The 25000-nt window shown below is 39.0% G+C and overlaps 1 protein-coding gene across 1 annotated transcript; it reads left to right on the forward strand.

Annotated features, from left to right (window-relative positions):
• The first annotated feature begins 13549 nt into the window (after nt 1–13549).
• On the forward strand, nt 13550–23915 carry LOC139963529 (DNA-directed RNA polymerase II subunit RPB3-like). The gene is made up of 7 exons (XM_071964374.1): nt 13550–13744; nt 15113–15231; nt 16545–16597; nt 17572–17700; nt 18296–18347; nt 19555–19767; nt 23181–23915. The coding sequence occupies exons 1-7, from the start codon at nt 13659–13661 to the stop codon at nt 23363–23365; spliced, it is 837 nt and encodes a 278-aa protein (XP_071820475.1). The 5' UTR covers nt 13550–13658; the 3' UTR covers nt 23366–23915.
• Nucleotides 23916–25000: the final 1085 nt, after the last annotated feature.

Consider the following 25000-nt stretch of genomic DNA (forward strand, 5'->3'; position numbering starts at 1 on the left):
GATAATATTTGTTCTTCGGGAATGTTGTGTCATTACTTAGCCTTTATAAACCGTTAAATGTGGAAACAGCTATGCTCCTGTTAGAACAACTTCACATTTCTTAAATGCTGATTTACTGAGGCAGGCGTTTGAAAGACAATGTGATACAAACAGGTACGGTAACGTCATAAACAATGCCACGAGCTCTCCGTGCATTAAAAACGATCGAAATGTGCGGTATTCATGACGGTACACAAAGCAGATAATGCGGATACAGCAGACATAGTCGAGAATTAAACCTAGTAGCGTGGAGGTTTCAATTATGACATACTAGGACTTTCTACTGGTAAACTTTACTCATTGTCGAATAAATCTATCTAATTTCTACCTTATCTAGCTTTAACTCTGTATTTAACGTATTATGAGCAAAACAAATATGAAATTCACGACAATTCCATGGGACTTGTTTATTCGTTTAAAAAATAGCTCCGTTCGAATCTAACGCTCCATTGCTATGGTAACATCGTGAATAATAGCCCTGCCGCTAATGAATAGATGACATGTAGAAGATGGCCATCGATGGCGCTCTCAACTTCTCGTGCCACGTCTGGCACCTACAAGAAGTAACCGACATATTACTGGCGCAATCCCGACCGAACATGATTTTAACTCTCCTACAGACTTTTCTACACTGATCTCAGAAATCATTATAAGTGCCGTCAAAATGCCTCAGTTGCTAATAGGTACATGTCCATGACGTAACACTGTTCTCGTTGTGCATAAAACTGAAGTCAAAAGTAAGGCATATACTGATAGGCCTAAACTAGGTATACTGTGCAGACTATGTATAGGCTAACTTCACAGACAGACACACATGCATACAGAAAACTTCAGATCATGTAAAATATCACTAACCGTAATCACGTTATGTTAACTATGTCTTCAAATGTCGTCCTTTTCTTCTCTGCAACCCCGGGCCGTCATTGGAGTCGTTCGAACACACTAAATTAAGGCGAAGAACGACGTCAAGATATATCCAACGTCTAGACTACACTGCTTGCAATGGAGAGAGAACTGCCCAGTACAGTACAGTACGTGTTGATATGAACGCCTACAAAATGACAACAAATATTTTCCATTGAAAACCACTGTGTATGACGGTATAGTAAACACTGGTATATAGATCAACGCACACGCGCGCACGGAGGTATTATGTACATACAGCATGCAATGCAGACAAATATTTCGGAGCGCGCGCTTCTGATTTTGTGCCGATATTCTAGTGGGCGCTCTTGTATCACTGTTTGCATGCGCGCACGGACAAGATAGACGCCAGACTATCACGCTGTAGCTACTAAACCTTTACTTACATGTGTACAGCAGTAGACTACTGTGATGGTTGCATGCGGCAGTTTAATTTTGTGTGCACAATATGTCAGCATTGTACGGTGGCTTAATGAGGACATAGGAAAGAAAAACAGTGTCCCGAAATCTCACAATGTTGTCTTTTTATCTCAAATGTTGCCTCTTTTTTTCCCTTCAAAATTTGGATCCAATAACAAAAGTCCAAATGTAGAGACAAAAAGTCCAAATTTTTCAGATTTGAGCAGACTTGTTTCCTTTCCTAGGTCCCTATTAAGCCACCGTAGTATTGTAACTATTCTATGGTAAAAAAAAAAAATGTACAAATCGAACGGAATTGCTAATGTTAAGAGACTGGCCTTTATAATCGCTGTAAAGTCAGAACGCGACGGTGTTTATTCCAGTCACGGTTGGCAGCCCTCTTAGGGTTTTAATCAGGAGCTTTCTATTTTATAGCTGTTGTAGGTGTCGTACCAGAAGTAATCCTTCCAGTATCTTACACACTAAGTCCGTCACGTTTAGGGTCCGCTAAAGTATAGCTAGAAGTTGTCAACTGACAAATCATACCCCAACGTTGATATCTGAGGGCTTGGCCTGTCAGGGTGCATGCACATTTCTATATCATGACGCAGTTTAGACTTTGAGCTAGAAGAGGAGCAAGTTAAGCACACTGAACCGTCTGCTCGCACGGAGAAACATATCCAGATTTAAACACAGAATTTCTTAACTGCTCTGTGTCACCTCCAATCCTCCTTATTTGCACACCATCTCTACTTTGATTTAGGCGCTTCCACATCAAGACATTCAAAACGATCGTGGTGACTGGAAATATGCCAAAACTTCAAGCACTGCGTTAGGTCATTTTACGTCTAGTGTGTGTGTGTGCTTTTGCTTTACTTGTCTTTTCGTGTTTTTGTTTTTCTTGTTTTTTTTTTCGTTTTTTTTTTTTCACGGTTAAACTTTTGTGCGAATGTACAATACTCCAGTTGGGGCATGGTATGCATTCATATCACATTGTTTTGGAACAATCTGGAACTCTAAGTATTATTTCGACCCAAGAATCAACAGGCTGGCGTGGTGGCCTGAACGGTTGGAAGACAGCACTGCGCGTCGGTGTTTGTTGTCAGGCTGTGTGAATCGCGCCGATCGGATGACAGACACTGCTTTGTTTATAATGGCATCGCCAAGGTGGAATTTTTATACGGGCCTAGGATCCCAATTCCGTATCCTCCCTTAGTTCGCAAAAGCATCCGGGAGATTACGATGAGAGTCCGGCCTTCGGGCCAGAAGTGGGCTAGCTGACTTGCAATGGAGAGCTCACGTCGATTCGGACTGGGTTGATGTTCAACGTTCAGTGAAACCATGGCCTCGATGAGGCGTAATCTCTTGTTAATTTTAGCTTTCTGTCTTCAATTTTATAAAACAATAATTCAAATTAATTATTGCCTTTTTCATTCATCTTTTTCTCGCTAAGTAAGCACAATTTATTTAAGATTAAATTGATGCTCATGTTTGCCTAGGTTCGATTCCCCGCCGAAGCACTATTTTATTTTATATGTTATTATTATTATTTATTTTTGGGGGTTGTTGTTAATATCTGCATGTATATACATGGTGTTTTAAATGTGTTTTGCTTTGTTTGTTTGTCTGTTTTTTTATTGGGGGGGGGGGGTTGTTTCTATTTGGTATTTTGTTTCGCGTAAACACAGTAGGTAGGTCATTGCAAAATTTTGCACAACTTGTCAATAGAAACCGATCGGAACTTAAGAGTGAATAGTAAATTTGATTTCCGTCTCGCTCGTCGCCTTTCACTGGAAATTTTAATGAAAGTATACATAAGGACGAAAACTGTACCTACAAAAGAAAGGCTTCTTTTGTACAGTGTAAGGCCACCGCGACGTCTTTTCTGACAAGCTTGATAATATTTGTTCTTCGGGAATGTTGTGTCATTACTTAGCCTTTATAAACCGTTAAATGTGGAAACAGCTATGCTCCTGTTAGAACAACTTCACATTTCTTAAATGCTGATTTACTGAGGCAGGCGTTTGAAAGACAATGTGATACAAACAGGTACGGTAACGTCATAAACAATGCCACGAGCTCTCCGTGCATTAAAAACGATCGAAATGTGCGGTATTCATGACGGTACACAAAGCAGATAATGCGGATACAGCAGACATAGTCGAGAATTAAACCTAGTAGCGTGGAGGTTTCAATTATGACATACTAGGACTTTCTACTGGTAAACTTTACTCATTGTCGAATAAATCTATCTAATTTCTACCTTATCTAGCTTTAACTCTGTATTTAACGTATTATGAGCAAAACAAATATGAAATTCACGACAATTCCATGGGACTTGTTTATTCGTTTAAAAAATAGCTCCGTTCGAATCTAACGCTCCATTGCTATGGTAACATCGTGAATAATAGCCCTGCCGCTAATGAATAGATGACATGTAGAAGATGGCCATCGATGGCGCTCTCAACTTCTCGTGCCACGTCTGGCACCTACAAGAAGTAACCGACATATTACTGGCGCAATCCCGACCGAACATGATTTTAACTCTCCTACAGACTTTTCTACACTGATCTCAGAAATCATTATAAGTGCCGTCAAAATGCCTCAGTTGCTAATAGGTACATGTCCATGACGTAACACTGTTCTCGTTGTGCATAAAACTGAAGTCAAAAGTAAGGCATATACTGATAGGCCTAAACTAGGTATACTGTGCAGACTATGTATAGGCTAACTTCACAGACAGACACACATGCATACAGAAAACTTCAGATCATGTAAAATATCACTAACCGTAATCACGTTATGTTAACTATGTCTTCAAATGTCGTCCTTTTCTTCTCTGCAACCCCGGGCCGTCATTGGAGTCGTTCGAACACACTAAATTAAGGCGAAGAACGACGTCAAGATATATCCAACGTCTAGACTACACTGCTTGCAATGGAGAGAGAACTGCCCAGTACAGTACAGTACGTGTTGATATGAACGCCTACAAAATGACAACAAATATTTTCCATTGAAAACCACTGTGTATGACGGTATAGTAAACACTGGTATATAGATCAACGCACACGCGCGCACGGAGGTATTATGTACATACAGCATGCAATGCAGACAAATATTTCGGAGCGCGCGCTTCTGATTTTGTGCCGATATTCTAGTGGGCGCTCTTGTATCACTGTTTGCATGCGCGCACGGACAAGATAGACGCCAGACTATCACGCTGTAGCTACTAAACCTTTACTTACATGTGTACAGCAGTAGACTACTGTGATGGTTGCATGCGGCAGTTTAATTTTGTGTGCACAATATGTCAGCATTGTACGGTGGCTTAATGAGGACATAGGAAAGAAAAACAGTGTCCCGAAATCTCACAATGTTGTCTTTTTATCTCAAATGTTGCCTCTTTTTTTCCCTTCAAAATTTGGATCCAATAACAAAAGTCCAAATGTAGAGACAAAAAGTCCAAATTTTTCAGATTTGAGCAGACTTGTTTCCTTTCCTAGGTCCCTATTAAGCCACCGTAGTATTGTAACTATTCTATGGTAAAAAAAAAAATGTACAAATCGAACGGAATTGCTAATGTTAAGAGACTGGCCTTTATAATCGCTGTAAAGTCAGAACGCGACGGTGTTTATTCCAGTCACGGTTGGCAGCCCTCTTAGGGTTTTAATCAGGAGCTTTCTATTTTATAGCTGTTGTAGGTGTCGTACCAGAAGTAATCCTTCCAGTATCTTACACACTAAGTCCGTCACGTTTAGGGTCCGCTAAAGTATAGCTAGAAGTTGTCAACTGACAAATCATACCCCAACGTTGATATCTGAGGGCTTGGCCTGTCAGGGTGCATGCACATTTCTATATCATGACGCAGTTTAGACTTTGAGCTAGAAGAGGAGCAAGTTAAGCACACTGAACCGTCTGCTCGCACGGAGAAACATATCCAGATTTAAACACAGAATTTCTTAACTGCTCTGTGTCACCTCCAATCCTCCTTATTTGCACACCATCTCTACTTTGATTTAGGCGCTTCCACATCAAGACATTCAAAACGATCGTGGTGACTGGAAATATGCCAAAACTTCAAGCACTGCGTTAGGTCATTTTACGTCTAGTGTGTGTGTGTGCTTTTGCTTTACTTGTCTTTTCGTGTTTTTGTTTTTCTTGTTTTTTTTTTCGTTTTTTTTTTTTCACGGTTAAACTTTTGTGCGAATGTACAATACTCCAGTTGGGGCATGGTATGCATTCATATCACATTGTTTTGGAACAATCTGGAACTCTAAGTATTATTTCGACCCAAGAATCAACAGGCTGGCGTGGTGGCCTGAACGGTTGGAAGACAGCACTGCGCGTCGGTGTTTGTTGTCAGGCTGTGTGAATCGCGCCGATCGGATGACAGACACTGCTTTGTTTATAATGGCATCGCCAAGGTGGAATTTTTATACGGGCCTAGGATCCCAATTCCGTATCCTCCCTTAGTTCGCAAAAGCATCCGGGAGATTACGATGAGAGTCCGGCCTTCGGGCCAGAAGTGGGCTAGCTGACTTGCAATGGAGAGCTCACGTCGATTCGGACTGGGTTGATGTTCAACGTTCAGTGAAACCATGGCCTCGATGAGGCGTAATCTCTTGTTAATTTTAGCTTTCTGTCTTCAATTTTATAAAACAATAATTCAAATTAATTATTGCCTTTTTCATTCATCTTTTTCTCGCTAAGTAAGCACAATTTATTTAAGATTAAATTGATGCTCATGTTTGCCTAGGTTCGATTCCCCGCCGAAGCACTATTTTATTTTATATGTTATTATTATTATTTATTTTTGGGGGTTGTTGTTAATATCTGCATGTATATACATGGTGTTTTAAATGTGTTTTGCTTTGTTTGTTTGTCTGTTTTTTTATTGGGGGGGGGGGGGTTGTTTCTATTTGGTATTTTGTTTCGCGTAAACACAGTAGGTAGGTCATTGCAAAATTTTGCACAACTTGTCAATAGAAACCGATCGGAACTTAAGAGTGAATAGTAAATTTGATTTCCGTCTCGCTCGTCGCCTTTCACTGGAAATTTTAATGAAAGTATACATAAGGACGAAAACTGTACCTACAAAAGAAAGGCTTCTTTTGTACAGTGTAAGGCCACCGCGACGTCTTTTCTGACAAGCTTGATAATATTTGTTCTTCGGGAATGTTGTGTCATTACTTAGCCTTTATAAACCGTTAAATGTGGAAACAGCTATGCTCCTGTTAGAACAACTTCACATTTCTTAAATGCTGATTTACTGAGGCAGGCGTTTGAAAGACAATGTGATACAAACAGGTACGGTAACGTCATAAACAATGCCACGAGCTCTCCGTGCATTAAAAACGATCGAAATGTGCGGTATTCATGACGGTACACAAAGCAGATAATGCGGATACAGCAGACATAGTCGAGAATTAAACCTAGTAGCGTGGAGGTTTCAATTATGACATACTAGGACTTTCTACTGGTAAACTTTACTCATTGTCGAATAAATCTATCTAATTTCTACCTTATCTAGCTTTAACTCTGTATTTAACGTATTATGAGCAAAACAAATATGAAATTCACGACAATTCCATGGGACTTGTTTATTCGTTTAAAAAATAGCTCCGTTCGAATCTAACGCTCCATTGCTATGGTAACATCGTGAATAATAGCCCTGCCGCTAATGAATAGATGACATGTAGAAGATGGCCATCGATGGCGCTCTCAACTTCTCGTGCCACGTCTGGCACCTACAAGAAGTAACCGACATATTACTGGCGCAATCCCGACCGAACATGATTTTAACTCTCCTACAGACTTTTCTACACTGATCTCAGAAATCATTATAAGTGCCGTCAAAATGCCTCAGTTGCTAATAGGTACATGTCCATGACGTAACACTGTTCTCGTTGTGCATAAAACTGAAGTCAAAAGTAAGGCATATACTGATAGGCCTAAACTAGGTATACTGTGCAGACTATGTATAGGCTAACTTCACAGACAGACACACATGCATACAGAAAACTTCAGATCATGTAAAATATCACTAACCGTAATCACGTTATGTTAACTATGTCTTCAAATGTCGTCCTTTTCTTCTCTGCAACCCCGGGCCGTCATTGGAGTCGTTCGAACACACTAAATTAAGGCGAAGAACGACGTCAAGATATATCCAACGTCTAGACTACACTGCTTGCAATGGAGAGAGAACTGCCCAGTACAGTACAGTACGTGTTGATATGAACGCCTACAAAATGACAACAAATATTTTCCATTGAAAACCACTGTGTATGACGGTATAGTAAACACTGGTATATAGATCAACGCACACGCGCGCACGGAGGTATTATGTACATACAGCATGCAATGCAGACAAATATTTCGGAGCGCGCGCTTCTGATTTTGTGCCGATATTCTAGTGGGCGCTCTTGTATCACTGTTTGCATGCGCGCACGGACAAGATAGACGCCAGACTATCACGCTGTAGCTACTAAACCTTTACTTACATGTGTACAGCAGTAGACTACTGTGATGGTTGCATGCGGCAGTTTAATTTTGTGTGCACAATATGTCAGCATTGTACGGTGGCTTAATGAGGACATAGGAAAGAAAAACAGTGTCCCGAAATCTCACAATGTTGTCTTTTTATCTCAAATGTTGCCTCTTTTTTTCCCTTCAAAATTTGGATCCAATAACAAAAGTCCAAATGTAGAGACAAAAAGTCCAAATTTTTCAGATTTGAGCAGACTTGTTTCCTTTCCTAGGTCCCTATTAAGCCACCGTAGTATTGTAACTATTCTATGGTAAAAAAAAAAAATGTACAAATCGAACGGAATTGCTAATGTTAAGAGACTGGCCTTTATAATCGCTGTAAAGTCAGAACGCGACGGTGTTTATTCCAGTCACGGTTGGCAGCCCTCTTAGGGTTTTAATCAGGAGCTTTCTATTTTATAGCTGTTGTAGGTGTCGTACCAGAAGTAATCCTTCCAGTATCTTACACACTAAGTCCGTCACGTTTAGGGTCCGCTAAAGTATAGCTAGAAGTTGTCAACTGACAAATCATACCCCAACGTTGATATCTGAGGGCTTGGCCTGTCAGGGTGCATGCACATTTCTATATCATGACGCAGTTTAGACTTTGAGCTAGAAGAGGAGCAAGTTAAGCACACTGAACCGTCTGCTCGCACGGAGAAACATATCCAGATTTAAACACAGAATTTCTTAACTGCTCTGTGTCACCTCCAATCCTCCTTATTTGCACACCATCTCTACTTTGATTTAGGCGCTTCCACATCAAGACATTCAAAACGATCGTGGTGACTGGAAATATGCCAAAACTTCAAGCACTGCGTTAGGTCATTTTACGTCTAGTGTGTGTGTGTGCTTTTGCTTTACTTGTCTTTTCGTGTTTTTGTTTTTCTTGTTTTTTTTTTCGTTTTTTTTTTTTCACGGTTAAACTTTTGTGCGAATGTACAATACTCCAGTTGGGGCATGGTATGCATTCATATCACATTGTTTTGGAACAATCTGGAACTCTAAGTATTATTTCGACCCAAGAATCAACAGGCTGGCGTGGTGGCCTGAACGGTTGGAAGACAGCACTGCGCGTCGGTGTTTGTTGTCAGGCTGTGTGAATCGCGCCGATCGGATGACAGACACTGCTTTGTTTATAATGGCATCGCCAAGGTGGAATTTTTATACGGGCCTAGGATCCCAATTCCGTATCCTCCCTTAGTTCGCAAAAGCATCCGGGAGATTACGATGAGAGTCCGGCCTTCGGGCCAGAAGTGGGCTAGCTGACTTGCAATGGAGAGCTCACGTCGATTCGGACTGGGTTGATGTTCAACGTTCAGTGAAACCATGGCCTCGATGAGGCGTAATCTCTTGTTAATTTTAGCTTTCTGTCTTCAATTTTATAAAACAATAATTCAAATTAATTATTGCCTTTTTCATTCATCTTTTTCTCGCTAAGTAAGCACAATTTATTTAAGATTAAATTGATGCTCATGTTTGCCTAGGTTCGATTCCCCGCCGAAGCACTATTTTATTTTATATGTTATTATTATTATTTATTTTTGGGGGTTGTTGTTAATATCTGCATGTATATACATGGTGTTTTAAATGTGTTTTGCTTTGTTTGTTTGTCTGTTTTTTTATTGGGGGGGGGGGGTTGTTTCTATTTGGTATTTTGTTTCGCGTAAACACAGTAGGTAGGTCATTGCAAAATTTTGCACAACTTGTCAATAGAAACCGATCGGAACTTAAGAGTGAATAGTAAATTTGATTTCCGTCTCGCTCGTCGCCTTTCACTGGAAATTTTAATGAAAGTATACATAAGGACGAAAACTGTACCTACAAAAGAAAGGCTTCTTTTGTACAGTGTAAGGCCACCGCGACGTCTTTTCTGACAAGCTTGATAATATTTGTTCTTCGGGAATGTTGTGTCATTACTTAGCCTTTATAAACCGTTAAATGTGGAAACAGCTATGCTCCTGTTAGAACAACTTCACATTTCTTAAATGCTGATTTACTGAGGCAGGCGTTTGAAAGACAATGTGATACAAACAGGTACGGTAACGTCATAAACAATGCCACGAGCTCTCCGTGCATTAAAAACGATCGAAATGTGCGGTATTCATGACGGTACACAAAGCAGATAATGCGGATACAGCAGACATAGTCGAGAATTAAACCTAGTAGCGTGGAGGTTTCAATTATGACATACTAGGACTTTCTACTGGTAAACTTTACTCATTGTCGAATAAATCTATCTAATTTCTACCTTATCTAGCTTTAACTCTGTATTTAACGTATTATGAGCAAAACAAATATGAAATTCACGACAATTCCATGGGACTTGTTTATTCGTTTAAAAAATAGCTCCGTTCGAATCTAACGCTCCATTGCTATGGTAACATCGTGAATAATAGCCCTGCCGCTAATGAATAGATGACATGTAGAAGATGGCCATCGATGGCGCTCTCAACTTCTCGTGCCACGTCTGGCACCTACAAGAAGTAACCGACATATTACTGGCGCAATCCCGACCGAACATGATTTTAACTCTCCTACAGACTTTTCTACACTGATCTCAGAAATCATTATAAGTGCCGTCAAAATGCCTCAGTTGCTAATAGGTACATGTCCATGACGTAACACTGTTCTCGTTGTGCATAAAACTGAAGTCAAAAGTAAGGCATATACTGATAGGCCTAAACTAGGTATACTGTGCAGACTATGTATAGGCTAACTTCACAGACAGACACACATGCATACAGAAAACTTCAGATCATGTAAAATATCACTAACCGTAATCACGTTATGTTAACTATGTCTTCAAATGTCGTCCTTTTCTTCTCTGCAACCCCGGGCCGTCATTGGAGTCGTTCGAACACACTAAATTAAGGCGAAGAACGACGTCAAGATATATCCAACGTCTAGACTACACTGCTTGCAATGGAGAGAGAACTGCCCAGTACAGTACAGTACGTGTTGATATGAACGCCTACAAAATGACAACAAATATTTTCCATTGAAAACCACTGTGTATGACGGTATAGTAAACACTGGTATATAGATCAACGCACACGCGCGCACGGAGGTATTATGTACATACAGCATGCAATGCAGACAAATATTTCGGAGCGCGCGCTTCTGATTTTGTGCCGATATTCTAGTGGGCGCTCTTGTATCACTGTTTGCATGCGCGCACGGACAAGATAGACGCCAGACTATCACGCTGTAGCTACTAAACCTTTACTTACATGTGTACAGCAGTAGACTACTGTGATGGTTGCATGCGGCAGTTTAATTTTGTGTGCACAATATGTCAGCATTGTACGGTGGCTTAATGAGGACATAGGAAAGAAAAACAGTGTCCCGAAATCTCACAATGTTGTCTTTTTATCTCAAATGTTGCCTCTTTTTTTCCCTTCAAAATTTGGATCCAATAACAAAAGTCCAAATGTAGAGACAAAAAGTCCAAATTTTTCAGATTTGAGCAGACTTGTTTCCTTTCCTAGGTCCCTATTAAGCCACCGTAGTATTGTAACTATTCTATGGTAAAAAAAAAAAATGTACAAATCGAACGGAATTGCTAATGTTAAGAGACTGGCCTTTATAATCGCTGTAAAGTCAGAACGCGACGGTGTTTATTCCAGTCACGGTTGGCAGCCCTCTTAGGGTTTTAATCAGGAGCTTTCTATTTTATAGCTGTTGTAGGTGTCGTACCAGAAGTAATCCTTCCAGTATCTTACACACTAAGTCCGTCACGTTTAGGGTCCGCTAAAGTATAGCTAGAAGTTGTCAACTGACAAATCATACCCCAACGTTGATATCTGAGGGCTTGGCCTGTCAGGGTGCATGCACATTTCTATATCATGACGCAGTTTAGACTTTGAGCTAGAAGAGGAGCAAGTTAAGCACACTGAACCGTCTGCTCGCACGGAGAAACATATCCAGATTTAAACACAGAATTTCTTAACTGCTCTGTGTCACCTCCAATCCTCCTTATTTGCACACCATCTCTACTTTGATTTAGGCGCTTCCACATCAAGACATTCAAAACGATCGTGGTGACTGGAAATATGCCAAAACTTCAAGCACTGCGTTAGGTCATTTTACGTCTAGTGTGTGTGTGTGCTTTTGCTTTACTTGTCTTTTCGTGTTTTTGTTTTTCTTGTTTTTTTTTTCGTTTTTTTTTTTTCACGGTTAAACTTTTGTGCGAATGTACAATACTCCAGTTGGGGCATGGTATGCATTCATATCACATTGTTTTGGAACAATCTGGAACTCTAAGTATTATTTCGACCCAAGAATCAACAGGCTGGCGTGGTGGCCTGAACGGTTGGAAGACAGCACTGCGCGTCGGTGTTTGTTGTCAGGCTGTGTGAATCGCGCCGATCGGATGACAGACACTGCTTTGTTTATAATGGCATCGCCAAGGTGGAATTTTTATACGGGCCTAGGATCCCAATTCCGTATCCTCCCTTAGTTCGCAAAAGCATCCGGGAGATTACGATGAGAGTCCGGCCTTCGGGCCAGAAGTGGGCTAGCTGACTTGCAATGGAGAGCTCACGTCGATTCGGACTGGGTTGATGTTCAACGTTCAGTGAAACCATGGCCTCGATGAGGCGTAATCTCTTGTTAATTTTAGCTTTCTGTCTTCAATTTTATAAAACAATAATTCAAATTAATTATTGCCTTTTTCATTCATCTTTTTCTCGCTAAGTAAGCACAATTTATTTAAGATTAAATTGATGCTCATGTTTGCCTAGGTTCGATTCCCCGCCGAAGCACTATTTTATTTTATATGTTATTATTATTATTTATTTTTGGGGGTTGTTGTTAATATCTGCATGTATATACATGGTGTTTTAAATGTGTTTTGCTTTGTTTGTTTGTCTGTTTTTTTATTGGGGGGGGGGGGTTGTTTCTATTTGGTATTTTGTTTCGCGTAAACACAGTAGGTAGGTCATTGCAAAATTTTGCACAACTTGTCAATAGAAACCGATCGGAACTTAAGAGTGAATAGTAAATTTGATTTCCGTCTCGCTCGTCGCCTTTCACTGGAAATTTTAATGAAAGTATACATAAGGACGAAAACTGTACCTACAAAAGAAAGGCTTCTTTTGTACAGTGTAAGGCCACCGCGACGTCTTTTCTGACAAGCTTGATAATATTTGTTCTTCGGGAATGTTGTGTCATTACTTAGCCTTTATAAACCGTTAAATGTGGAAACAGCTATGCTCCTGTTAGAACAACTTCACATTTCTTAAATGCTGATTTACTGAGGCAGGCGTTTGAAAGACAATGTGATACAAACAGGTACGGTAACGTCATAAACAATGCCACGAGCTCTCCGTGCATTAAAAACGATCGAAATGTGCGGTATTCATGACGGTACACAAAGCAGATAATGAACTATTCGTCACTTGTAAAAAAACCTCTTTACTCGGCCGTAAACAATCTTCGTCCGCTGCTCCTGGGAGGGCTAAACTGGTCTAAAATTGCCTCAGTTTTACCCAATTTTTTAACCACATGTGCTTCCATACATGTTCTTTAACATCCAAGCCACAAAAAAGCTCATCCTCATTGATAACATAGCAAAAAAAGGTGTTCTCCTGCTCCTAATTGGCACTTTTCCTGAAGGAGAACACTTGCCGCGGATTGATATAGACGCTAATATGAGTATGCCACCTGTAGAACGTTTCGCACGTTGCAACTATCACCACCATAACAGTATAATAGTAGCCCCTTTGTTTCTAAATTTGAAGTTTCTTGATCTCAAGGAATAGAAAATGCCGTACGCAAATCAACCCAATGTGACGCTGACGGAGCTAACAGATGACAACATCAAATTTATCCTCGAAGACACTGATCTAAGGTAAGGAATGACAGGTTCCTAGGCCTTTGACAGGTTCCTAGGTGACAGGTTCCTAGGTTCCTTTCATTTTGTATTATAATCGTTCGGGTACCTGTTTCACGAAAAAGCAATGCATATGATAGAGCAGGTTTAGACTAAGTTAAGGCTAAGTTTTTGTCGTTTTCATGGTGTGTGTAATATGACGAACTTATGACTTTGAACCAGCGATTTGTTGTTGTTTTTAAAATGATGCCACGTTATACTATACTAATGAATACTATGCATCTTACTTGGGCCTAATTGCTATTGTAAAATCATGAACATTTCCTGAAGTTAGTTGCAATGTGAAGCACATCATGTAAAGTCACAAGACTGCAATATGTCACTAAGCCTATGCTAGGCAAACATTATGAATAAAATGTCAGAAACTTAAAATGTTTAAAATAAAACTAAAGCCTTCGGTTAACTTAGTGAGTCGGGGGGTGGGTTCTGAAGAATGTTTACCCATAACTGTGATCAACAGAGTACAGACATAAGTCTTAAATTTGTATTTGGCATTGATGTTAGTGCCAGAGAATCGTTGCATGTGACTCTTTAATGGTTGCATATTTGGGTCTCAAACTAAGTAGTCTTTAATCTTTGTTATAATGTAGACAGAACCGTGAAATTTGGGCTATGTACCGTCTAAATATGGTGGATTTTGCCATTTGCCAGGCACTTTTTCACCAGTAGACATTAAAAGAACAAACATATCTAGTCAGTTAACAAAACGATTGTTAGTAAAACAGTTGGCATGATTTCAGTACCTAACATAAGTCTCTTATTACTTCTATTTTCAGCAATTAATGTTGCGTTGCTCTCATATAATTTGAATTGTCATTTAGGAATGCCAGTGACAAATTGATTTCAGCCATAGCATTTTTGTATAAGCAGTTTTCATAAATTTGTTGGCAAGTGGCTAAAATTGTGAAATTTTAGGCCTGGTAGACATGTATGTACAATGTTCTAACATTCAAAGTTCACTGTGGCAGCCTTAAAGTAATTTCAGATACTGTCCTTTGTGTTCGTAATAATTTTAACTACAGGTAGAACATTGTAGAAAGATCAATTTGTTAACATTTGTTCATTCTTTATGTTGTGTGCACACACATAACAATTGAACTGAGGTAACTTTACAAATATAAAAAAAAATACTTAAACAGTATTATATAGTGTTGATTTTGAGCAAGTTTTGCAAAAATATGCATGTTCTTGTTTAGAACTTTATCAAAAGGACTAAGTAACAGATTCAAAGCATAAAAATTGCAAACTTTATGAGCAAAATTAAAATCTTGAGTACAAAACTTTAATCATATTTGGAAGTATGTTGTTGTATCTGTTTCTCTTTAGTGTTGCTAATAGCATCAGGAGGATCATGATTGCTGAGGTTTCTACAATAGCTATTGACTGGATTCAGGTTCAGTCTAACAGCTCTGTTCTTCATGACGAGTTTATTGCACAGAGAGTCGGTGAGTACATCTCTAGTTTCTGACAGAAATGATGTATTAAGAATATTACTACTGTAGGTTGTACTTGCAACAACCAGCCTGAGGTACAGTGTAGGAATACCTTTAAAGGTTGTCTAATTTAAGCAAATATAACTATTGATCAATGTAAAAGACATTGTGTCTTATCAAACTCCACTTAGTCTATTTACACATCAGCAAAAGTCTGAATTTATGGAACTCAAGATGTGCAGTGCAGACGGGTTTTCATCGAAAACCTAGGTACCTGTCGACAATGATGTTACCTGGATCTCTATAACTTTGAGCTAAACAACAGTTTTTCCAATTTTTTACTCAACAGGTGACTGATGGGAACAGACAATTTACACTGAATAAAAGAATTTCATGTGGAAAAAAGGCACTTTCATATCCCATAACCTAGTTCTTTAACTAACACTAGTTTTGTAAATTTGTCACTTACCTACAGTAAACAACACTATCCTTCTGTTGAAAAGCTATGGCTTGACAGCTATTAAGCCTAAGCACATTGGCAACTGCTGCCTAGTGTTTGAGAAATTTGTTACCAAACAGGGCAAAACATTTCCACCGAGCCCTGTGAAGCATTTATACTGTACATAAATGGCACCCAGGTCTGGTCTTTGTAAGGGATTATCCAGGTTATCCATGGTTGAATTTAGATTGTCGGAACAGCAAATTCGGTCAGTATCCAAGATGTAAGGCCTATCAGTGAAGTAAGAACAATAACATAGCTATAGTAATAACATAGCAATAACAAAGCTAAGAACAATAACATAGCAATAGCTCAGTGATTAACGCCGGTGCCTTTCAATCATAAGGTCCCCGGTTCGAGTCACTCCCAGATTAATGTTTGTCGTCCAGTTACAGAGTTGTTGACAATGAACAATTCATCATCGTGGACGTTAAATATGAATGTAAGAGACTGACTTCAGCTGGCTTGCAGCTTTGATAAGCCAATGAGGCTTCTTCGGGAGTTCCTGCTTGCAGGAGGATCTAGTATACAAACGTACATAACATATATCCAAGTTGATTGTCAAAGTGCTTCTGAACAGTATGATGCTTAAAATTACCTTTCACCATGTCATTGTTGCTAAAAGCCAGATAATCTTCTCATTGTAGAAATGGTGTTACAAAGTTAGTCAAAAAATGTTTGTTTTCATCAATTGCTTCAGATGCCTCCTAAGCTACTGCAGCTAAAGATAAAAATAATCATGGACTGACGGCATAGTCCCAGATTATACAATGCATTATTCAAATAATAATTCCACTACGCTACAATTTATGGTTTGTTTTTCCAGGACTGATACCTGTTACCAGTGACGAGGTTGTGGACAAGATGAACTACATGAGGGTAAATGACAACACAGATCCATTTTTGCTGATCAATAGTTTTACCCGGGGGAAACACTACTGCTGATTAGTAATATTAAACAAAATAATTCATTTGATCATCCAGATATTGGCAACTTAGATATATTTATATATAATGTATCCATTTTCACCTCCTTGGCATTTTCTTTTAATGACCCTACTGTATAATATTTTTTATTTCTTATTGCCATGTCTTATATTTAGCTTCTTTCAGTACATGTTTGTGCAGCCCGAGTCATCGATAGGGGAGGGGAGTGGGTAGAGGGAGGGTGATTATAGTGGAGTTCATTTGAATTCTATAGTTGTGCTTAATGTAAAGTGTAAATTTTTATTGTCCACATCTTTTTGTAAAGAGTGTTGACATGGTATAATGCACTGACGTACTGCCAATACATTATAACAGTTAACATGGATAAAGTGATAATTTTAAGGCTTCAAACTGAAAATTGTTCTTACGTGTGTCTCACACCTTTACAGTTACAAAGCAACATTATTAATTGTTCAAGATATTTATTCCTAAGCCACAACCGATCCAACAAAAGGGAAGATAATAAGGAGGAAATAAACACCAGAGTAATAAATTAAATTTGAAGCTTTAGTACCAAAGTCAGGACATTATCTTGAAAGTTTTGTCTGACGTATGGAGTATTTATCGCCAAATCTAAGTGGAGGGATTAAATGTTTGGGTGGGTGAGGGGGGGGGGCGGGGGGGGAATTTTCTTGTCATGGTAGTGTGTTGTTTACTACTGTACACGTTCGTGCCCAAACACAGAATGGTTGATATACACTAGTATCATATTGGGCAGTGTTTATAATGGGGTATACAGGTATAATGTGGCTTTGAACACAAAGATTGATGTTTTCATGCTATATATTATGATGAGTTTCTTTTGTCTGAATTCTGACTCATTGTGTTAATCAATTGACATGTATGTGACTGTTAACACATTACAGGATTGCACCTGCGAGGAGTTCTGTCCCGATTGCTCGGTGGAGTTCATTCTCGACGTCCGAAATGACACCGACGACACCAGACATGTCACATCCAGAGACTTACAGTCAACACATCCTAAAGTTGTACCAGTAAGTAAACAGTGGATATTTATTTTCTTTCGTTTAAAAAAGAAAAGGAAACAAGAAACTTTATAATTCAAGCTTAAAAATGACATCTCTGATCTGTTGAACTGCCATGGACAAATAACACAAAAACAGATTAAACTTAAACTGTCTCTGCTAAATTCTATAAGATCTGCATAGACTACTCTACACAAATTCACTTAGTCTGCAAATACATTGTGTACAATTGGTCTGGATTCTCTTACTATACAGCCATGGGCATCATGAGCTAGTTTGTATCCCTGGGCACAATCATGTCACTGGTCTCCCTGTTGCACTCTACCTACAGTATATATCCCATACATTCTGACGTTCTCCTTGCTCAGTGGCTCTAAATTGACTCTCGTCTGGTCTTTATACAGCTACTGCAAAACCGTAGTGTAGTAGTAAACCAAACCACTATTAAAAGTGGTGTAAATATTGTCACAATATACTGGATCAAATAGTGTACTTAGTGTATTTGTTATACGTTGTAAAGGATTCGATTTATAACTGTAGTGTTTCATGGTTTTTTCACAAAACCTTTTGTAAAAGTTATTTCCTGGAACTTTCACTTTCCTAGGTTCCATCCAGACCACGAGAAGATGAGACTAGCGAATACGGAGAAGCCGACGGTATGATCATAGTAACCTTTAGTATCTATTTCGGAATCTGAATTCAAGAGAGTAAAAGTACTGCCAAATATGCTGCAACCCCAAACTATGATATAAATCCTTGGACAAGTGATGAAAATAATAAAAAACCATGGAAACTGCAGGGGTTTTTTTTTTAATGAATTTAACATCATATTTTTATGCAAATAATATGACTGAAAATGTTTGGCTTCAGAAACTTTCATCAGGTGGGAACACTTTAGGAGTGTTTCTACTTTTGAGTCTGTATGGTTGTAGATCCACTAATAAACATGGAGAGGCTTGACTCCGGTCTGATGTTAAATAAAAATCTTTCTGACCAAAATACATTGGGTATCAATAGTTCTCTCTGGCAGAAGTCTGGAAAACAGCAGATACTTTGTCAACATCTGGTCTCGTCAAAATTGTTCCGAGCACAGACCTTAGCAGTGCTGCAAGCCCTCGGTATCTGCAATGTCCGTCTCAAATGTCCGTCTGAATCTGATGATAAGACAGGCGTCAACACTTGATAGTCATGTTCCTAACGCTAGCCCTGTGATACAACCATCGACACCAAATCGAGGATATAATATTAAATCATTTTTATGGTGGGGACAATCTTCTTTATATGGTACTATCATGTAACAGTATGTACAGTATATCTTGCTTGTACTTGATAAATGATTGGAACTGCTGGTTCTGTCAGTACAAGTGTTTTGAGGCATGATGTGTGAAGAGAGTCTAGAATGGTACCAGCATTAGAACATTGTCTCCCTACATGCTGTTTTAACAATACCAGAGAGTTCCTACTGACTTTGAACAGTTTGGTGGATGTCCTACTCAAAAAGCTCCAAGTTTTTAATCATCCTTGAAAAGTCAGTCAACTGCCTTGGGGGGGGGGGGGATGGGGGGTATCACACATTGAAGCAAAATAATGTGGTTTCAAAGATTTGACATAAAAACTTAAATGGAAGTTTATCTCACTCATTGTTATATTTATGCAGTATTTTTCATAAGTGATTGGAAGTTTTTACTCATCCATAATTCCCAGAATGTCATACATTGCAAGATTTTTCTCGTATATTTGAAGCTGCAAATTGCAGTTAATAGTTATGAGCTACAAGAATTTTCGTACCACATCTTTACAGTACAACTCACTAAATCATCACTTATTACATTTATGATTATTATTTTACTCTAACTCTTATAGATATTTTGATAGTGAAACTCAATCGAAGTCAGGAGCTCAAGTTCAGAGCATTTGGAAGGAAAGGATTTGGTAAGGAGCATGCCAAGTGGATCCCGACGGCTGCAGTTTCCTTCGAGTACGACCCTGATAATGCTTTAAGACACACCTTGTATCCTAATCCAGCTGATTGGCCTCGAAGTGAATTCACAGAGTTGGACGAAGACTCAGACAAAAGTAATTGCCTCTCCTAACATGTACCAAGTCCTGCTACAGTAGCCTTCTGTTTTAAACAAATTTCAAACAGGCAAAGCAATATATGCCCTCTTCAAAGCTAAAGCATCAGCTGTAAAACTATTGCAAAACTAACAAAAGTTAAGACAAGCAGAAAAGAGGAGGGGGGGGGGGGGTAGATAGGAATGTGTAGATACTAGTGGGTTTTTTCCTCAAAAGTATTATATGATTTGATCTAATAATCTGCAAACCCAATGAAAATTCAAACTTGTTCATGATTAGATTTTCTCACCAACTCTTTTAAACCCTGTTAAGGTCTCTTTCAAAAATACTGTAGTATTTCATGATGTGTTATCTGGATTCTATTCAGAGGACTGGTTCTTTTGTAGTATTGGCAGGCCAGTGATAAAGAAGATGAGTTTTACCCTAGTTTCCATTCAGTAAGGTACTTTAGAATGATTTAAATGTTAGCAACGTTTTATTGGAACCAAGATAATTTAAGCACTGTACAGCACATTTCAGACTGAGTAGGCCACACAATGTGTGATGCAGCATAGATATACAATGTACTGTACAGCACATTTCAGACTGAGTAGGCCACACAATGTGTGATGCAGCATAGATATACAATGTACTGTACAGCACATTTCAGACTGAGTAGGCCACACAATGTGTGATGCAGCATAGATATACAATGTACTGTACAGCACATTTCAGACTGAGTAGGCCACACAATGTGTGATGCAGCATAGATATACAATGTACTGTACAGCACATTTCAGACTGAGTGGGCCACACATTGTGTGATGCAGCATAGATATACAATGTACTGTACAGCACATTTCAGACTGAGTGGGCCACACAATGTGTGATGCAGCATAGATATACAATGGACTGTACAGCACATTTCAGACTGAGTAGGCCACACAATGTGTGATGCAGCATAGATATACAATGTACTGTACAGCACATTTCAGACTGAGTAGGCCACACAATGTGTGATGCAGCATAGATATACAATGTACTGTGCAGTACATTTCAGACTGAGTGGGCCACACATTGTGTGATGCAGCATAGATATACAATGTACTGTACAGCACATTTCAGACTGAGTAGGCCACACATTGTGTGATGCAGCATAGATATACAATGTACTGTGCAGTACATTTCAGACTGAGTAGGCCACACATTGTGTGATGCAGCATAGATATACAATGTACTGTACAGTACATTTCAGACTGAGTAGGCCACACATTGTGTGATGCAGCATAGATATACAATGTACTGTGCAGTACATTTCAGACTGAGTGGGCCACACAATGTGTGATGCAGCATAGATATACAATGTACTGTGCAGCACATTTCAGACTGAGTAGGCCACACATTGTGTGATGCAGCATAGATATACAATGTACTGTACAGTACATTTCAGACTGAGTGGGCCACACATTGTGTGATGCAGCATAGATATACAATGTACTGTGCAGCACATTTCAGACTGAGTGGGCCACACATTGTGTGATGGAGCATAGATATACAATGTACTGTACAGCACATTTCAGACTGAGTAGGCCACACATTGTGTGATGCAGCATAGATATACAATGTACTGTACAGCACATTTCAGACTGAGTAGGCCACACATTGTGTGATGCAGCATAGATATACAATGTACTGTACAGCACATTTCAGACTGAGTAGGCCACACATTGTGTGATGCAGCATAGATATACAATGTACTGTACAGCACATTTCAGACTGAGTGGGCCACACATTGTGTGATGCAGCATAGATATACAATGTACTGTACAGTACATTTCAGACTGAGTAGGCCACACAATGTGTGATGCAGCATAGATATACAATGTACTGTACAGCACATTTCAGACTGAGTAGGCCACACAGTGTGATGCAGCATAGATATACAATGTACTGTACAGTACATTTCAGACTGAGTAGGCCACACATTGTGTGATGCAGCATAGATATACAATGTACTGTACAGCACATTTCAGACTGAGTAGGCCACACAATGTGTGATACAGCATAGATATACAATGTACTGTACAGTACATTTCAGACTGAGTGGGCCACACAATGTGTGATGCAGCATAGATATACAATGTACTGTACAGCACATTTCAGACTGAGTAGGCCACACAGTGTGATGCAGCATAGATATACAATGTACTGTACAGTACATTTCAGACTGAGTAGGCCACACAATGTGTGATGCAGCATAGATATACAATGTACTGTACAGCACATTTCAGACTGAGTAGGCCACACAGTGTGATGCAGCATAGATATACAATGTACTGTACAGTACATTTCAGACTGAGTAGGCCACACATTGTGTGATGCAGCATAGATATACAATGTACTGTACAGCACATTTCAGACTGAGTAGGCCACACAATGTGTGATACAGCATAGATATACAATGTACTGTACAGTACATTTCAGACTGAGTAGGCCACACATTGTGTGATGCAGCATAGATATACAATGTACTGTACAGCACATTTCAGACTGAGTAGGCCACACAATGTGTGATACAGCATAGATATACAATGTACTGTACAGCACATTTCAGACTGAGTAGGCCACACAATGTGTGATACAGCATAGATATACAATGTACTGTACAGTACATTTCAGACTGAGTGGGCCACACAATGTGTGATACAGCATAGATATACAATGTACTGTACAGTACATTTCAGACTGAGTAGGCCACACATTGTGTGATGCAGCATAGATATACAATGTACTGTACAGCACATTTCAGACTGAGTAGGCCACACAATGTGTGATACAGCATAGATATACAATGTACTGTACAGCACATTTCAGACTGAGTAGGCCACACAATGTGTGATGCAGCATAGATATACAATGTACTGTACAGCACATTTCAGACTGAGTAGGCCACACATTGTGTGATGCAGCATAGATATATACAATGTACTGTACAGCACATTTCAGACTGAGTAGGCCACACAATGTGTGATGCAGCATAGATATATACAATGTACTGTACAGCACATTTCAGACTGAGTAGGCCACACAATGTGTGATGCAGCATAGATATACAATGTACTGTACAGCACATTTCAGACTGAGTAGGCCACACATTGTGTGATGCAGCATAGATATATACAATGTACTGTACAGCACATTTCAGACTGAGTAGGCCACACAATGTGTGATGCAGCATAGATATACAATGTACTGTACAGCACATTTCAGACTGAGTAGGCCACACAATGTGTGATGCAGCATAGATATATACAATGTACTGTACAGCACATTTCAGACTGAGTAGGCCACACAATGTGTGATGCAGCATAGATATATACAATGTACTCCTGCAAATTTGTCATTGTCCTGTTTTTGTTTCCTTTGTTTGCTAGCTCAAGCCGATTACGAGCCTGAAAGACAGAGGCCCAACAAATTCTGGATAAATGTCGAGTCAATTGGCTCGCTGAAACCTGAAGTTGTCATGATGACCGGCCTTGCGGTGCTGAAGAAGAAACTGAGTGACCTACAGACACAGCTGAGCCATGAAATGCAGGCAGAAGGCTTAGCGATCAATTAAAAGTGGAGATCCGTCAAGGAGGAAGAAGGCACAAAGGTGGCAGAAGTGTGTAAGCCTCATAGTTAAGAAGATGGACTGATGTAAATATGATGAAGTCTTTAAGCCTGGCTAAGCATGATGGTATCGATAAACCAGTGTCAATGGCCGTGTAAAATATTTGAACTTGGGTTTTCCACTTTATTAGCTTAAAATGGACAATTAGTGGATACAACAGGTAGTACATTGCAAAGAGCAGGATGTGGTTTCATAGGGTCAAGAGGTGGAGGTAGAGTAGACTGGAAGCATCTCCAAGGAGGACTTGTCAGAATATCGGCAATCTGTTTATGGAACTACCGGTCTTTATACTGTGAGAAACCACATCTTATCAGCATGAAATATTATGATACTGTCAAAACAGGATAGGCAGTTTATCCTATGCATATAAACAGTGCAGTTGTTGGACAGCAACAGCAGGCTATCCTTTACCAAGGGGAGTATATGTGAAGTTCTAGCACTCTCGTGTTATCTGTGATACTGAAACACTGTAAATAGATTTTTACAAGCAATTAAACATGTGTCATCTTTGTAGTTATTGAGCATTTCACAATTTAAGGTAGATGTGGGTGGGGCAGATGGACATTACTTACTGACAAGAATAATTTCTGTTTACACTCTGTTTAAATAGAGTAAGAAATGTCAACGGTCAATAGCTGTTTTCACTCTCAATTTTAGCAAATCATTATAAATTTAAAGTCTTATGGACAGTGAACAGCAAATTCTTCTCTTTCAGTAAACAATATATATATATATATATATATATATATATATATATATATATATATATATATATATATATATATATATATATAAACATATCTGTCAAAGAAAACGGTAGTACATTAGGAGACCTGCTCAGACACGTGGAAACATCTTGAAGCAAAATATGGAAGAGAACAGAATGATAAATAATGGGTAAACTATCATTTTTATAAAAATTTATTCACAAAATAAAAATACAAGAAACAAAGCAAGCCTGTGCCTTTATTTTTCACCTTGATGAATTATTAATTATATAGTCTGGATAGGATAAATGTCTCTTTTTTATTACAGAGATACAGAATGAACTAGCTTTAAAACTTGTTGGACTGTGTTCAAAAAAAAAATTCGAATTTCAAATACAAATGAGGGGAGGGAATTGCTTTGCACTTGAAATATAGGACAACAAGTTCTCTACTGTCAAGTTGTGCAGACAAGATTTCAAATGTGATGGCTGTAACTTTGTTCAAGATGTATAGTATTCTGTATATTCTACTTCAATAAGGGAAACTTCACTGTCCCATTTGCCACTCGACCCCATTCACAACAAGAATTAAATATTGATGTAATATACATCACTGATGTTTTCATTTTGTGAACCTCTCCATATCAGGGACTCCTCAATGTCACACATGTACACATAGGTTAATTTATCCTGTATCGCAAGATGCTATAAACTATATCAGAAAATAGCAATACAAATACAAATATGTTTTGCAGTTTTGTACACAGGAACCTTAGTACTTTATAAACAGGCAATATTCAGAGACTGCACAAATTCCTACACAAAATTTGAAAACTAAATTTTTTCTTGGTACATCAGCTCTGATACAGGCAGCA

This window comes from Apostichopus japonicus, chromosome 3 (genome assembly GCF_037975245.1).
Source record: "Apostichopus japonicus isolate 1M-3 chromosome 3, ASM3797524v1, whole genome shotgun sequence".
Taxonomy (NCBI): domain Eukaryota; kingdom Metazoa; phylum Echinodermata; class Holothuroidea; order Aspidochirotida; family Stichopodidae; genus Apostichopus; species Apostichopus japonicus.

Coding starts and splice junctions, on each gene's coding strand:
- LOC139963529 (XM_071964374.1), top strand. CDS start 13,659: ATGCCGTACGCAAATCAACCCAATGTGACGCTGACGGAGCTAACAGAT. Junction 13,745..15,112: donor CTCGAAGACACTGATCTAAG/GTAAGGAATGAC, acceptor GTTTCTCTTTAG/TGTTGCTAATAGCATCAGGA. Junction 19,768..23,180: donor GGACGAAGACTCAGACAAAA/GTAATTGCCTCT, acceptor TTTGTTTGCTAG/CTCAAGCCGATTACGAGCCT.